The sequence below is a fragment of the Mytilus trossulus genome, chromosome 2, assembly GCF_036588685.1.
Source record: "Mytilus trossulus isolate FHL-02 chromosome 2, PNRI_Mtr1.1.1.hap1, whole genome shotgun sequence".
NCBI classification, from domain to species: domain Eukaryota; kingdom Metazoa; phylum Mollusca; class Bivalvia; order Mytilida; family Mytilidae; genus Mytilus; species Mytilus trossulus.
Window position 1 is genome coordinate 27,310,188 of NC_086374.1, and position 13,398 is coordinate 27,323,585.

The 13,398-nt window shown below is 31.7% G+C and overlaps 2 protein-coding genes across 2 annotated transcripts in view; one reads left to right on the forward strand and one right to left on the reverse strand.

Annotated features, from left to right (window-relative positions):
- The window catches only part of LOC134706883 (ribosome biogenesis protein wdr12-like), an 18,545-nt gene extending 18,275 nt beyond the window's left edge, over nucleotides 1-270 (forward strand). The window contains exon 12 of the mRNA XM_063566227.1: nucleotides 121-270. Within this exon, the coding sequence (XP_063422297.1) occupies nucleotides 121-250 (130 nt within the window). The 3' untranslated portion in view covers nucleotides 251-270. The remainder of the gene's footprint in view (nucleotides 1-120) is intronic.
- LOC134706882 (male-specific lethal 1 homolog) lies at nucleotides 266-13,132 on the reverse strand. The gene is made up of 8 exons (XM_063566226.1): nucleotides 12,635-13,132; nucleotides 9,213-9,382; nucleotides 7,881-8,266; nucleotides 6,703-6,764; nucleotides 6,223-6,290; nucleotides 2,826-2,956; nucleotides 2,229-2,301; nucleotides 266-1,779 (listed from the first exon to the last, which is right to left on the reverse strand). The coding sequence occupies exons 1-8, from the start codon at nucleotides 13,043-13,045 to the stop codon at nucleotides 1,701-1,703; spliced, it is 1,380 nt and encodes a 459-aa protein (XP_063422296.1). The 5' UTR covers nucleotides 13,046-13,132; the 3' UTR covers nucleotides 266-1,700.
- Between the last annotated feature and the right edge of the window lie 266 nt (nucleotides 13,133-13,398).

The window sequence follows — 13,398 nt, forward strand, 5'->3', positions numbered from 1 at the left end:
CCACATCTTCTTAGCATTTATATCATTTAGCCTATTGAGTACTTCAATTGACTAATGCCTTAAGTTTACTAATGAGTAATGATAAAGTTGAAACATGATTTTGTAACATTTTCTTTTCAGTCCAAAAGCCCCATTATACAACATGACAGGCCATGATGAGAAAATCCTAGCTGTTGATTGGTCAATACCATCATCCCTGTTGTCTGGTGGAGCTGATAACCATCTAAAAATATTTCAGTATAAACAATAAAAAATAGTGAAACTATTAAAGTTTAAATATCTTTATTCATTAAAAAAGACTTCAACATCCATTGTGACAGATTATAAAAACACTCAATATCAAGTACGTCTGTTACATTCTCTTTATAAATGAATTGTACAGACTTCTCTATTCAAGGATCAATGAATACATACTAACTTCTTTTGGTAGAGTTTTCAACACTATAAAAAATAAATTACATGTATATATTGCAAAAAAATGTTATGAATCTTGCAACCGTTTTATTTCCAGAAGTTGTGTTCCATGATTCTTTTTTGCCAAACAATTATACTGGGTTGAGGATTGCTCAGTATTTTTACCAGTGTTAACTTTGGATATTTTGGTCAAAGCTGATTAGGTTAGTCTATTTATAAGACAGACTGAAGTATTTATGAAAGTATTGTAATTTATAAACGTTTTTAACCCTAAATGAACCTTCAATTTTTTTGGAAAAAAGAAAAAAAATTTATGCCCAAATGTTCTATACTTGGTAAAACAATACAGTACACTCTAATTTAATGGTGAGATGGTTGGCTTCTTATTTATTGGGTGAAATGGTTGCATATAAAGTTAGATCATTTTTCATATCTGTCCATTTCTTTGATATTTCTCTCTCTATGATATTCAATTGGTTTTCATAAAGGTCAACTAATTAAGATTCTGTAAGAATAATTAAACTTCATATACAATGACACCCATCTATTCAAAGATGAATAACTTCGACAACTGAAAGAAGCATGATCTAATTGGGAAATTTATTTGGAAAGATATTCTCAGACTTCAGTTACTTTTGAATTATTACTCAACTGTATAAGAGTAAATAAAAAGTTTGCAGGGTTGAATTAAATGCTTGTTAATATGGAATCACATTGAAAACATATTTAATAACAAAACAACTTGTATATAATTTTCACTTCGCTCTGTAACAGATTTTACAAATGCTGAATAGCAAAGGAAAAAAATCAGATTGCTCAACCTATGTCCTCTGTGCAAATGTATTTAATCCCCCCTTTTATTTTATTTTTTTGCTTCAAAGCAAAATACCTTTTGTTCTGTTTTAAACATCTTTAACGAAAAGAAATGTTAGTTACAAAAATAACTAGGCTTCTGTATTTCAATAATAAAAATGAAAAAATGCAACTGAATGCATAAAGATACTTCACCCCTATATGACTTTTCTTTAACTGAGATGTCTTGCCTTTTGTAGGATTGCAATTTTAAAAGCTTGAATATTTGACCAAGGAACACACAAGACATTAATTGTACAATATAACGCAGGGTCATTATCACTTATACCCAATACTAAGCAACAAAAATATTTACTATCAAATATAAATTAAATACAACAATAAAAAATATCAACAACAAAATTCTAGCTTTGGTCAGTGATTGTGAATCAAGTCATGAAATGGCTGGTGAATACATCTGAAGAACATCTGTGTTATGTATTCCTTGTGTGTCTTGTGCGTAAATGACTATGTCCTTTCTTCATATTTACATCCCAGGGCAACTTGAATCCTCTACAAAAGAGAAAGTTTAAGATTTATTTAACAGAACTCATATAAAAGATAACATTTGACCAGAAGGTATCATAACATGCAATAAAAGAACAGAGTTGCAATAAGTGTTGCACATATTTTCTCTGTTCTGTCAAAACTAAAAAGAATATTTTTACATTTCCATGGGAAACTCATAAAAAATATGAGATCCACCAGTGACCTTATTTTTGAAGTTGTATGAGACATAGCTGTATTTATGGATTTGATAAAAATCTGGCAAAAATTGTACATGACAAAGCACTTGTGTCAATGTTTCCAAGGGCATAACTCTTAAAAATAAATGATAGGCACTGACTTTCTTTTTAAACTCATCCAAGCCATTGCTACATATAATATAAAACAATGATAAAGGTTTAACAAAATTAAGTCAAGAATTGTACACGTGAACCGTATTAATTAATCAAACTTACGTTACGTCCATTTTTGGTATTCCATGACCAAACACCATCACTGGAATTTTATCTGTGATTTCTAAATGAGTAACTGAAGAAAAAAATAGATTTTTCTTTAATTACATAATCTCTGGAAATAGTCTTGATCAAATGTGAATTGTCAAAACTAAACTGTCGGTAAGAAGAATTTTTGGCTTAAAATAGTAATTTTATAATATATACTATAAAAAAAATTCTAGATAAACGCTGCAAATGATCTGACAAAAATCTGTTCTGTAAACATATGTAGTTTTTTGGTATTTTTGTAGTTGTGGTATTTGAACCCAACTTGTTTATCGGTACATCTATTATTATTTTTGTTATACTTTTCACTGTGTATACCAAGATTTGTAACATATGAGCACTTATAAGGTATGTCAGTCACCTACTTTCTGTTTGCCAATACTTTGAATTTTCTCTTGTCACATTTACTACAACACTGAATGACTTTAGAGCATTTTGACGGTGATTATTTGTTATGTTGGAGTTTATAAGATGAGTGGGCAAGACAACACATGCTGCTTTTCTGTTGGTTTTGCCGACTCAGCAGGAAAGTGTTAGCTAGTAACAACTTACTATTATCAAGAGAAGGATAAAATGATTCCACAGAATTGGAGTTTTCCTCTACAGGAAGAACATCAGCACCTTTTTCTTTTTCTTTCAATTTCTCATATGCAGCCTGCTCTCTAGATCTTTGCAAATCCCATCTAAAATGTATGCAAGTTGTTATAAGGTATTAAATTTACATTGAAGGGGGAAGGAACAAATTTTGTTCAGTTTATGTTTATGCAGTTATTTTTAATGCCCATATTAAGTTTAACCCCTGTCAGTCTGTACATTTATCAATCTGTTTGTCTCAAAATAAGTTTCAGCTCTCTAAACTTTAGTTTGCCTCAACTCAACATGAATTTCATTTGCAATTATAGATTTGCAATTAAAGATAATCTATTTATCACATATTAAGCAAGAGAATACAAATAGCTTAAATTACATCAAAATGATTATGTTTGATATTTCATCAAAAATCAAAAAGATATTTAACAAAAAAAAAATGTACTGTATCACTGTGAGTTAAAAAAAAAAGTTTGTATCACAGTAGGTAAACAACGTTTTGTGAAAAGTTTCAGAAATAATTAACAATAAATATATTAATTGTAAGAATTGCAAATATTAAACGACTTTAAAGTGCTACATTACAAATGTTTAAAAATTCTTAAGAAGAATCCTACATCGCTACTCATTCCAGTGTGGCGTCATATATTTTCTAAATTCTTTATGACGTCAAAATTTTACGGGAACTTTTGTGATTTTCACTGTTGATTTCTACTTTTTTCTTCTACAGCAGATTCATAACTTTCTAAATTTCTTTTCATTGTGTTCAACTTGTTTACAAATAGTCCTTGATTGACTGGTTACCGGAAGTTAAACTCTGGGGCTTGATATGGATTTCGAGGGCTGATATCGATATCGGCCCCGAGGGCTGATAACCAACCTTGACTTCCGGCTATTATTGGCCATGCAAAAACGTACATATCAGTACAAAATATGTGATAATGCTTATTACCACTAAACACAGATCAAAGTTGAGAAATCGGGATCCAATTGACCTAGAATGGAAGACAACACATCAAGGGTAGCTAAATAAGATACTGAAACAAGAATGTGTCCCCAGTACACAGATGCCCCACTCACACTATCATTTTCTATGTTCAGTGGACCGTGAAATTGGGGTCAGAACTCTAATTTAGCATTACAATTAGAAAGATCATATCATAAGAAACATGTATACTAAGTTTCAGGTTGATTGAACTTCAACTTCATCAAACCAGATGCTCCGCAGGGCGTAGCTTTATACGACCGCAGAGGTTGAACCCTGAACGGTTGGGGCAAGTATGGACACAACATTCAAGCTGGATTCCGCTCTAAATTTGGATTGTGATTAAATAGTTGACACAACATAGGTTTCTGACACAGAATGAATGTATTCAAATGAACTTAAAATTTTTGTTTTCTCTTAGAGCAATTCACTATGCTGTTGAATATTAATCCTCTCAAAAAAATGTTTGAAGAAATTTTCTTTTTATTTATGAAATTTCAAATGAGAAAAATTGAACCCAATTTTTTATTCACATCCCCCTTTCCCTTATTCCAAAACTAATTTCAATTAAAATATTCTAATGGAGTTTGCAACAATTACTACTCATTTAAATACATCATAAAATATTAAGATGTAAAAAAAACTGCTTGTTATCACTGAATGGTAAAGATTATTTAAATTTATCAGTTGGTAGTAAAAAGTGAATATACATTGTATATTGATTTAAGTTGATTCTGGACAAAGAAAGATAACTCCAATTAAAAAAAATTCTTGCAGATATTTCTTGCTTACTATACTGGACAAAGAAAGATAACTCATAATTAAAAAAAAATTGCTATTTCACAATATTGTGAAATTAGATATTTCTTGCCATTGCACAATACTGTGCAATTGAAAAGACTTGCTATTGCACAATACTTAATATAATAATTTTAGATCCTGATTTGGACCAACTTGAAAACTGGGCCCATAATCAAAAATCTAAGTACAAGTTTAGATTCAGCATATCAAAGAGGCCCAATAATTTAATTTTTGTTAAAATCAAACTTAGTTTAATTTTGGACCCTTTGCACTTTAATTTAGACCAATTTTAAAACTGGACCAAAAATTAAGAATCTACATACACAGTTAGATTTGGCATATCAAAGAACCCCAATTATTCAATTTTTGATGAAATCAAACAATGTTTAATTTTGGACCTCGATTTGGGCCAACTTGAAAACTGGGCCAATAATCAAAAATCTAATTACATTTTTAGATTCAGCATATCAAAGAACCCCAAGAATTTAATTTTTGTTAAAATCAAACTAAGTTTAATTTTGGACCCTTTGGACCTTAATGTAGACCAATTTGAAAACGGGACCAAAAAATTAAGAATCTACATACACAGTTAGATTTGGCATATTAAAGAACCCCAATTATTCACTTTTGATGAAATCAAACAAAGTTTAATTTTGGACACTTTGGGCCCCTTTTTCCTTAACTGTTGGGACCAAAACTCCCAAAATCAATACCAACCTTCCTTTTATAGTCAGAAACCTGGTGTTTAAATTTCATAGATTTCTATTTACTTATACTAAGGCTATGGTGCGAAAACCAAGAAAAATGCTTATTTGGGTCCCTTTTTGGCCCCTAATTCCTAAACTGTTGGGACCGAAACTCCCAAAATCAATACCAACCTTCCTTTTGTGGTCATAAACATTGTGTTTAAATTTCATTGATTTCTATTTTCTTTAACTAAAGTTATTGTGCGAAAACCAAGAATAATGCTTATTTGGGCCCTTTTTTGGCCCCTAATTCCGAAACTGTTGAAACCAAAACTCCCAAAATCAATCCCAACCTTTCTTTTGTGGTCATAAACCTTGTGTCAAAATTTCATAGATTTCTATTTACTTAAACTAAAGTGTTAGTGCGAAAACCAAGAAAATGCTTATTTGGGCCCTTTTTGGCCCCTAATTCCTAAAATATTGGGACCAAAATTCCCAAAATCAATACCAGCCTTCCTTTTATGGTCATAAACCTTGTGTTACAATTTCATAGATTTCTATTCACTTTTACTAAAGTTAGAGTGCGAAAACTAAAAGTATTCGGACGACGACGCCAACGTGATAGCTATATACGACGAAAATTTTTTCAAAATTTGCGGTCGTATAAAAACTACCTCGACCAAAAACTTTAACCTGAAGCAGGACAAACAAACGAACGGACGGAGGCACAGACCAGAAAACATATAGGTGCCCCTCTGCTATCATTGGTGGGACATAAAAATTAAACCTGAGTGTCCTGACTCCTGATATTTGGTCTTTTATCAACATATCCTAGCTTAAACAAGAGATTTGCTCATACAACAAGATAGAAATTTTATAGTAATTTCACCTCTTTCTTCTCTTTTCTTCTATTTCTGGTTTAGTGTGCCTCTTTGTATAAATTTCATCTTCCATATTCTAAAAAAGTTAAATATTCATCAAACACTTTGTATTATAAACAATATAAAGGATAAATGCTGGACAATGATATATAAAGGGAAGATTAAAAATAAAATAGTTAGGATATGTAATTTTTAACAGATTTTCTTTACTTAATCGCTGTATTAATCAATTGTTGACCTGGCATGACAATGAATTTTTATTGCAATTGAAGAATTTATGCAATAACAAAATAAAACTGTAGGCATAATATAAAATGTTCTTTGTATTTAAAGTACAAAAAAGAAATTAACAAAATTACACATGTTTTGTGATTATAAAATTCTGATATAAAACCATTTAGAATGCGTCACTTTACAATTTCATGAACCCAAACAAGATATGGTACAATATGGTGCAATACAAGAGCAAATAGTTTGTGTTGCCTCACCTCTGTTCCTTCAAGTCCCCACTGATTGGTATACATTTTTACCCTCCAATGTGGACATTCAACTGAAAAAGATATATAACTTATCAGTGACAATGCTGTGTCAGAAGTTAAATCAGAATAAAGCACTAGCTACATGCTCAACTATTTATTACAAACATAACAGCCAATGTGAGATAAAACAGATATCCTAGCAAAACAACTGTAGGAAAATGTATACATGGTCATTTCTATTCCATTTGGTGTTAATCTTTTATTGATAACTACGCCAGGGGGTGAAGTAAAACTGTACAGTACATTAACAACCTTTGAGATGGAAGTTAATGCACTGGTATAAGCTCCTCCCATTCTTTTCTATTCAAACAAGGATTTTATACACTCTTCTACAAATAATGAAGTTACTCACTAGAAGATCAAAGGAAAAATTACCATTCAGGTTACAAATATTACAAATATCAAATAAATAATAAATATTCACTTAAACATGTTCCTAAAAATGTTAAGTTTTTAAGGAATTTGTTTACCAGGTGGCAATGTACAAATTTCAGAGGAAGATTAAGCCATTTTAACCACATGTCCCCATTCAAATGCATTGATTGTCCCAAAACTCAAAAGAAGGGGGGGTTCCAACTCCCAGAACCCAACCCCCCGGTCATAAATAAGTAAATTATCTTATTAAAAAAAAGTCTTGTTTGAGAAATATAATGCTAGTTTGTACCTACAAATGTATGCACATAAATATACCTCCTTTGCACATATTTCAGTCTACTTATATTTTCTATGACCTCCACTTTTGAAACAGATCTCACAATCAATTTAGATTCTGCTCTCATAACATGCAATCTTTTACCATTTAAGCATGCTTGTTATACCATGCAAGGTGCATTAACTTTTATTAAAGACACCTTTTTGCAATTTTTAGTAATTATGACCTTGACCTTGATCATAGTGATCTAAAAATAAATACTCATTATTTCAGTTTGGTTCCAATGTCCTGAGAAAAGTTGAATATATTAACTTCTTTCCTGTACAAATTTCAGTCTATATTTGGTAAAAAAAACAACAGTAATAATGAATTAGCAATCTTTACCATTAGCTTTCAATATCACCTACAGGCACAATGTATGCAGTACCAAAAAATTACCTGAAAATGCCTAAAATCCAGAGAGTAATTAACCCACCTGTTAACTGAGACTGGGCACCTTTCAGCAAATCAGTGTTATTTTCAATTTCAATATGTTCTGCTACAGGTTGATAAAATGAAATGTGATAATTGTCTTTAGTACGCAAAACACTATTGTCTACATTGTCTGTTTTCTTAATGCTTGTTCTTTTTTGAAGTTCCTTAAGCATACTAGGATCTGCAGCTATCTGACCAGGTCTGGCCCTGTATCCCCAAGCATTGTATATTTCCTCGGTGGGTATAGTGAAAGTTCTACTTCGACTTCTGTTAGTTCTATCAACTTTTGGTTGTAATTTAGTGTCTGCTGGTTTGTTTCTACTTTCTACACTGGAATCTGTGACGAAACGCTTACTGAGATTCAGTGGTTCAAAACTGGCTCTTTTCCTGCAATTATAAATAAATCCATTTTTTGATTTGAAAGAAGGGGATACACTGAAATGTCTAATTGACTTTTAAACATGCTAAAAGTCTTTGAGACAAAGGTTGAGTGTCAATTAAAGCATTTGATAGCAGTAATGGAAATTGGAAGTAAAGCAAAAAATGCAAGTGTGTCTTACAGGAAAAGCCTTAATTTGATTTATTCAGTTGTCATTTTAACCATACAATACCCAAATGGCAAATTGACTGACCATGAAGTAAGTATTGAATAAATATATAATTCTATATAAATGAAGAATGCATCCCTGGCTAGTAAAGCAAAGTGGAAAGAGAATTGAAACCAGAACTACAGTATGAAATAAAATTGCATATTAATTGATTTTGTAAATCCACTTTTTATAGTGATGGAGAAGATCATGTGACAAAAGCACTTGAGATTACACTTGGGTTTTGGTGGTTATTGTACTGCTAAGTCTTTAGTTTTGAAGACTACTCTTTTAAGTTTTAGTTGTTCTTTTTCCTGACATTGTCAACAGTCTCTCAACAAGTAAATGAGTTTCAAATGTCCGCTTGGTATCTTTAGCCCAATATCTTATAATCTTAACTTCCGATCATAAACTTTTCGCACACTATTTTTCAAACAATTCTAGTAACTTTTTCAATGAACCCTCTGATGTATGTGATGGTATATTTTCAGACATTACCTTTTCAATGACCTCTCTGATGTATGTGATGGTATATTTTCAGACATTACCTTTTCAATGACCTCTCTGATTTATGTGACGGTATATTTTCAGACATTACCTTTTCAATAACCTCTCTGATGTTTGTGATGGTATATTTTCAGACATTACCTTTTCAATGACCTCTGATGTATGTGATGGTATATTTTCAGACATTACCTTTTCAATGACCTCTCTGATGTATGTGATGGTATTTTTTCAGACATTACCTTTTCAATGACCTCTCTGATGTATGTGATGGTATATTTTCAGACAAACACTGTGAAGAGGGCTGTTGATCACCTCTTTGTCTTTGTGGACTTTCATTCAATTCTACATCAGGTACTCTATGCTTTAGTAGAGACATTCGTCTTTCCATCCTATCTAGTCTACATTTTAGCTGAAAAATAACATAAATATACCAGCATTGATAATCTCCACTGCATATGCACATGCCCTCAGTGGCAACAGAAAAATGAGAGAAATATAAAGCTATCAAACTTATTAAATACTTAATTAATTTCTTACAAGAGTTAGTACAGAAGAATGCTGTATTGCTACTTGTTTAGTTTATATAGGCATTACTGTTACAGTGTAACAGAATGTTAAAAATTGTAATTAACATAATTAAATAAGTCACTCAGTCACAAAAAAAATATTTTCTATGAGTCATGACCTACTTTGGAGCATGCAGAATGTTGCTAACATCTTTTTAAATTACTAGTATACACTGATTTTCCTATAAAATATTAGGCTAAAATTAACAAACCAAGTTTAATGAACTTCAATTCTTGTGGAAGAATTTGTTTAGAATAAGCATTACAACACATAATAACAAATAGTCATAAGACAAAAGTGAGTATCCACTGAGAAAGTGTCTTATCCTTTCAACTTAAATCAATATTTTTCAAAAAAATATTACCAAGTAACTTTATGGAAATTTTTATGAAATAGATACCATAAGATTTAGAAATGTCTGAAGTTTTATTGTTTATTTGGTCAAAATGTCTGTGAGGTTTGTTTTCTTTATCTGATGGGTGAAACACAAATGTAATTTTTTAGTTTTAATTTGGTTAGAATGCAAAGCAATATTTTCAATAAATATTTTACTCTGTATTCACCTCATCAGAAAATTAAAATGAGCATAAATAATATCATGGCCAATCTATTTCCAATTGCCCAATAAAAACTAACTAGTTTTAATAAGTGAGTTTTCTGCAATGAAAAAAACACTTGTATACAAGTAAAAGATGCCCTATATTTAAAAACAATGGAGAATGTGTCCATGGGACACAGATTGACACAGATCAGATGATGCCCCCTGGCACTTGGATATTATGGGACATAACCGAAGAACTGTGAGGCTCTACAAAATTGTTCTTGACTCGAGTTTTGTGGTATAAATAAGCAAATGTGTATAAGTTTCATAACATTTGGTTTAGGCCAACTTTAGAACAGTCTAAGTGATGCTACTAAAATTCAAACTTGATCTTTGTTTCGTGGTTATACCAGTAAGCATTGTGTACAAGTTTCATAGCATTTGGTTGAGGCAAACTTAAGTTAGAGAACGGAAAACAACTTTGCAATGTACTGACAAATGGATTCAAATGAGCTACTGATATTTTTTGACTACTGTACAATGTATAAAAGCAATTCAAATGATCTTTCCATATCTTTGGTTATATTTATGGCTTAAAGAACCAGAAACATGGAATAGTAGTCTCTTATATTTATTTCTTACGTAAAAGTTACTAAAAACTATAGCCTTATTGCTTTCAACCTGCTTTCTATCAAGAGAAACAACTCTCCACCCAAGTCACAATTTAAATTTATTTTGATGGCCTAGTTTTCTTCGCTCATTTTAGTCATTTGGATTGAATTGACAAATCATTAAGCAGCCAAAATTTTACCTTTTTACTACTTGGCAAAAATTATTGAGTCCCTGGACTTGCCTTCAAAAATCCTTTCAGAGACCATGCCATGGTTTCCTACCTATGTCTACTGTAAAGCAGTGAAATTTTAGACATACATGTATTTGTAAGACTATGGCAAACATAGGCGGGTTACCCCCCCCCCCCCCCCCCCCCCTTTCGTGGGAAAAATTTGGTTGATTATATACTAGGGAATCACTGAAGCATGACTGGAGAGGCCCTTAATGAAAAGTTCTGGATCCGCCATTGGCAAAATAAAAATGTTTAAATATCTTTCTTAGCAAAAACTGCAAAACATTCATTTTACTCCCCTTACTATATTTGTATTGACACCACTTGCTTTTGGGAAATCCTAGTTGTGCCATCCGACAAAGCTGTTTTGCAGTAAAAATATTGATCCTTAATTCTGATCTTTAAATTCAAATATGTAATTTCAATACAACAAATATATTACTTGCTCATTGACATGAATTACCAATCCCATAATAGTTTTCAAACATGTATAAAAACGTGATTCATAATGAATATTTCCATTTCCATTCTCAATTTTATTAGGTAAATGCTACTAAATGAAATAAGTCGTTTGTAATAAAATATGCAATGACCCTTTCCCCATTGTTTAATACTCAGCAAATCAATAAAGTGTAATTACTACCTGCTTTTCATTGAGAGCCTCAGTAAGTAACACACAATTTTTTATCCACCCTAAATGGCAGATATACTACATGAATTGTACATTGTGTAAACATTTAAAACATTTGACCTTTCTTTGTTTCTCTAGAGTTGTGTGTACGTACATTGTCGTTGTACATCGATAGGCGATACTACGATCAATCGAACAATATTTACACGAGCTTTACAATAATCTCCACTTCAAAGTTCTAGCAGAATATTTGAAACAACAAAGAAAAATTTATTTTTGATAATTTCCTACAAAAATGTATTCATTGGCTACAATAAAAGTAAATTATATGTATCATCTTTTTGCAGCCATTTTGGACATTTTCTGACCGTCTGCCATTTTTGTTTATTTTGTTCACCTTGCGGTGTTCTGCAGTTTACCTGAACGTTTGATGACCTTGTTAAAATCTTCTTGAAATTCCTTGTGAAATTTTTCGGCATGGAGACAGATTTACCCATATACACAAATTGATGTGATATATCTGTGTGTTGTCAGATCTTGTTTTGCTTTCGTATTCACACACAATAGCGTGCGGTTCGGTCACATGATTCATCACGTGGTTTTACCCTCTATTTTTGCATTTTTGGGCATGAATCACTAATTAGACATGCACACATATAAACGTTTGATTACATATAAGCAGATCGTCCATTTTTTGGTGGGTCATATTAATAAAACGAATAAAACATAACATCAAGAAATTGCTTTTTGTATTAATTAAGTTTGACCCGTATGAAAAATTAACCATTTTTGCATCTTTGTTTACGATATTTCCAAGCGCAAGGCTAGTGTCTTGAAGGTTTTGTCTTGAAGCCAAGTTGTGTCCAAAAACACAATGAAAATATTATTCCAGCTAATATCGCTGCGAACTAAATATGATTAAAAATGGGAAGATTGAAAACAAAAACTATAAAATGAGTAAGGGTACAAAATAAACAACTACGGTGGTTTGGCAATTTTATTCAACAATCATACACATGTACAACTGAGACTCGGTGTAGTAGTCTCAGGTTACAATGACTCATGATCAGATACTTACATTATCCCTCTCTTGTTTAATTTGTTTAATTTGTCGGTCTTTCTGAATAACCAACTCTTGCTGGTGTTGTATTAGATCGATATGCAACACTAAAAGTTCTTTCAACTGCTTCTCACCATATGTATCCATTAGTCTGGATGAGATGGAAGACTTTGTTTCTAGTTCGTTCTTTTGATTTTCAATATTGTTTCTCCTTAAAGACGAATCTTCCATTGGTTTTGGGTCGCTATCCATTTGTTTAGCATACTTCAAACTTTCTTTCAGCGCCAATGCAAGGTCGTTTTCAAATTTTAATGATCCGTTTTCTCTAAGAGAAGTCGGTTTTGCCACTCGACGTCTTGTTACTCCAGATCTACCATCCGACCTCCCGACGTCGCCGGATACATCATGTTTTAAACGATCACCTGTCATTGCTGATCGCGGTTAACAATATTAAATAGCGCTATTAAACAAGTTAACAGGCAAGGAATATTGAAGATATGCAAATAAGATTAGAGGAATGTTTCTTTATTCCCTTCAGTATGAAGAGCATGACGTCATGTACCAACTTCGTACTAATAAATAAAAACACTGGATTTCCAAAATTAAAAAAAGGCAGTGGCTATTCTGACATTTTGCCAGATCTAATTTAGATATTTTAATTCAAGCCGGCAAGACAGCCTATTTCTATAAAAAAAAAAAAAAATATTTGACCGACTTCAGCAATATAGTGAATTTGTTATTTTACAGGTTCCGGCTTTGTGAAAGAGCATGGTGAAATTTCA

Coding starts and splice junctions, on each gene's coding strand:
- LOC134706882 (XM_063566226.1), bottom strand. CDS start 13,045: ATGACAGGTGATCGTTTAAAACATGATGTATCCGGCGACGTCGGGAGG. Junction 2,957..6,222: donor GAAGAAAAGAGAAGAAAGAG/GTGAAATTACTA, acceptor CATACATTTTAG/ATGGGATTTGCAAAGATCTA. Junction 2,302..2,825: donor TTATCCTTCTCTTGATAATA/GTAAGTTGTTAC, acceptor TTTTTTCTTCAG/TTACTCATTTAGAAATCACA.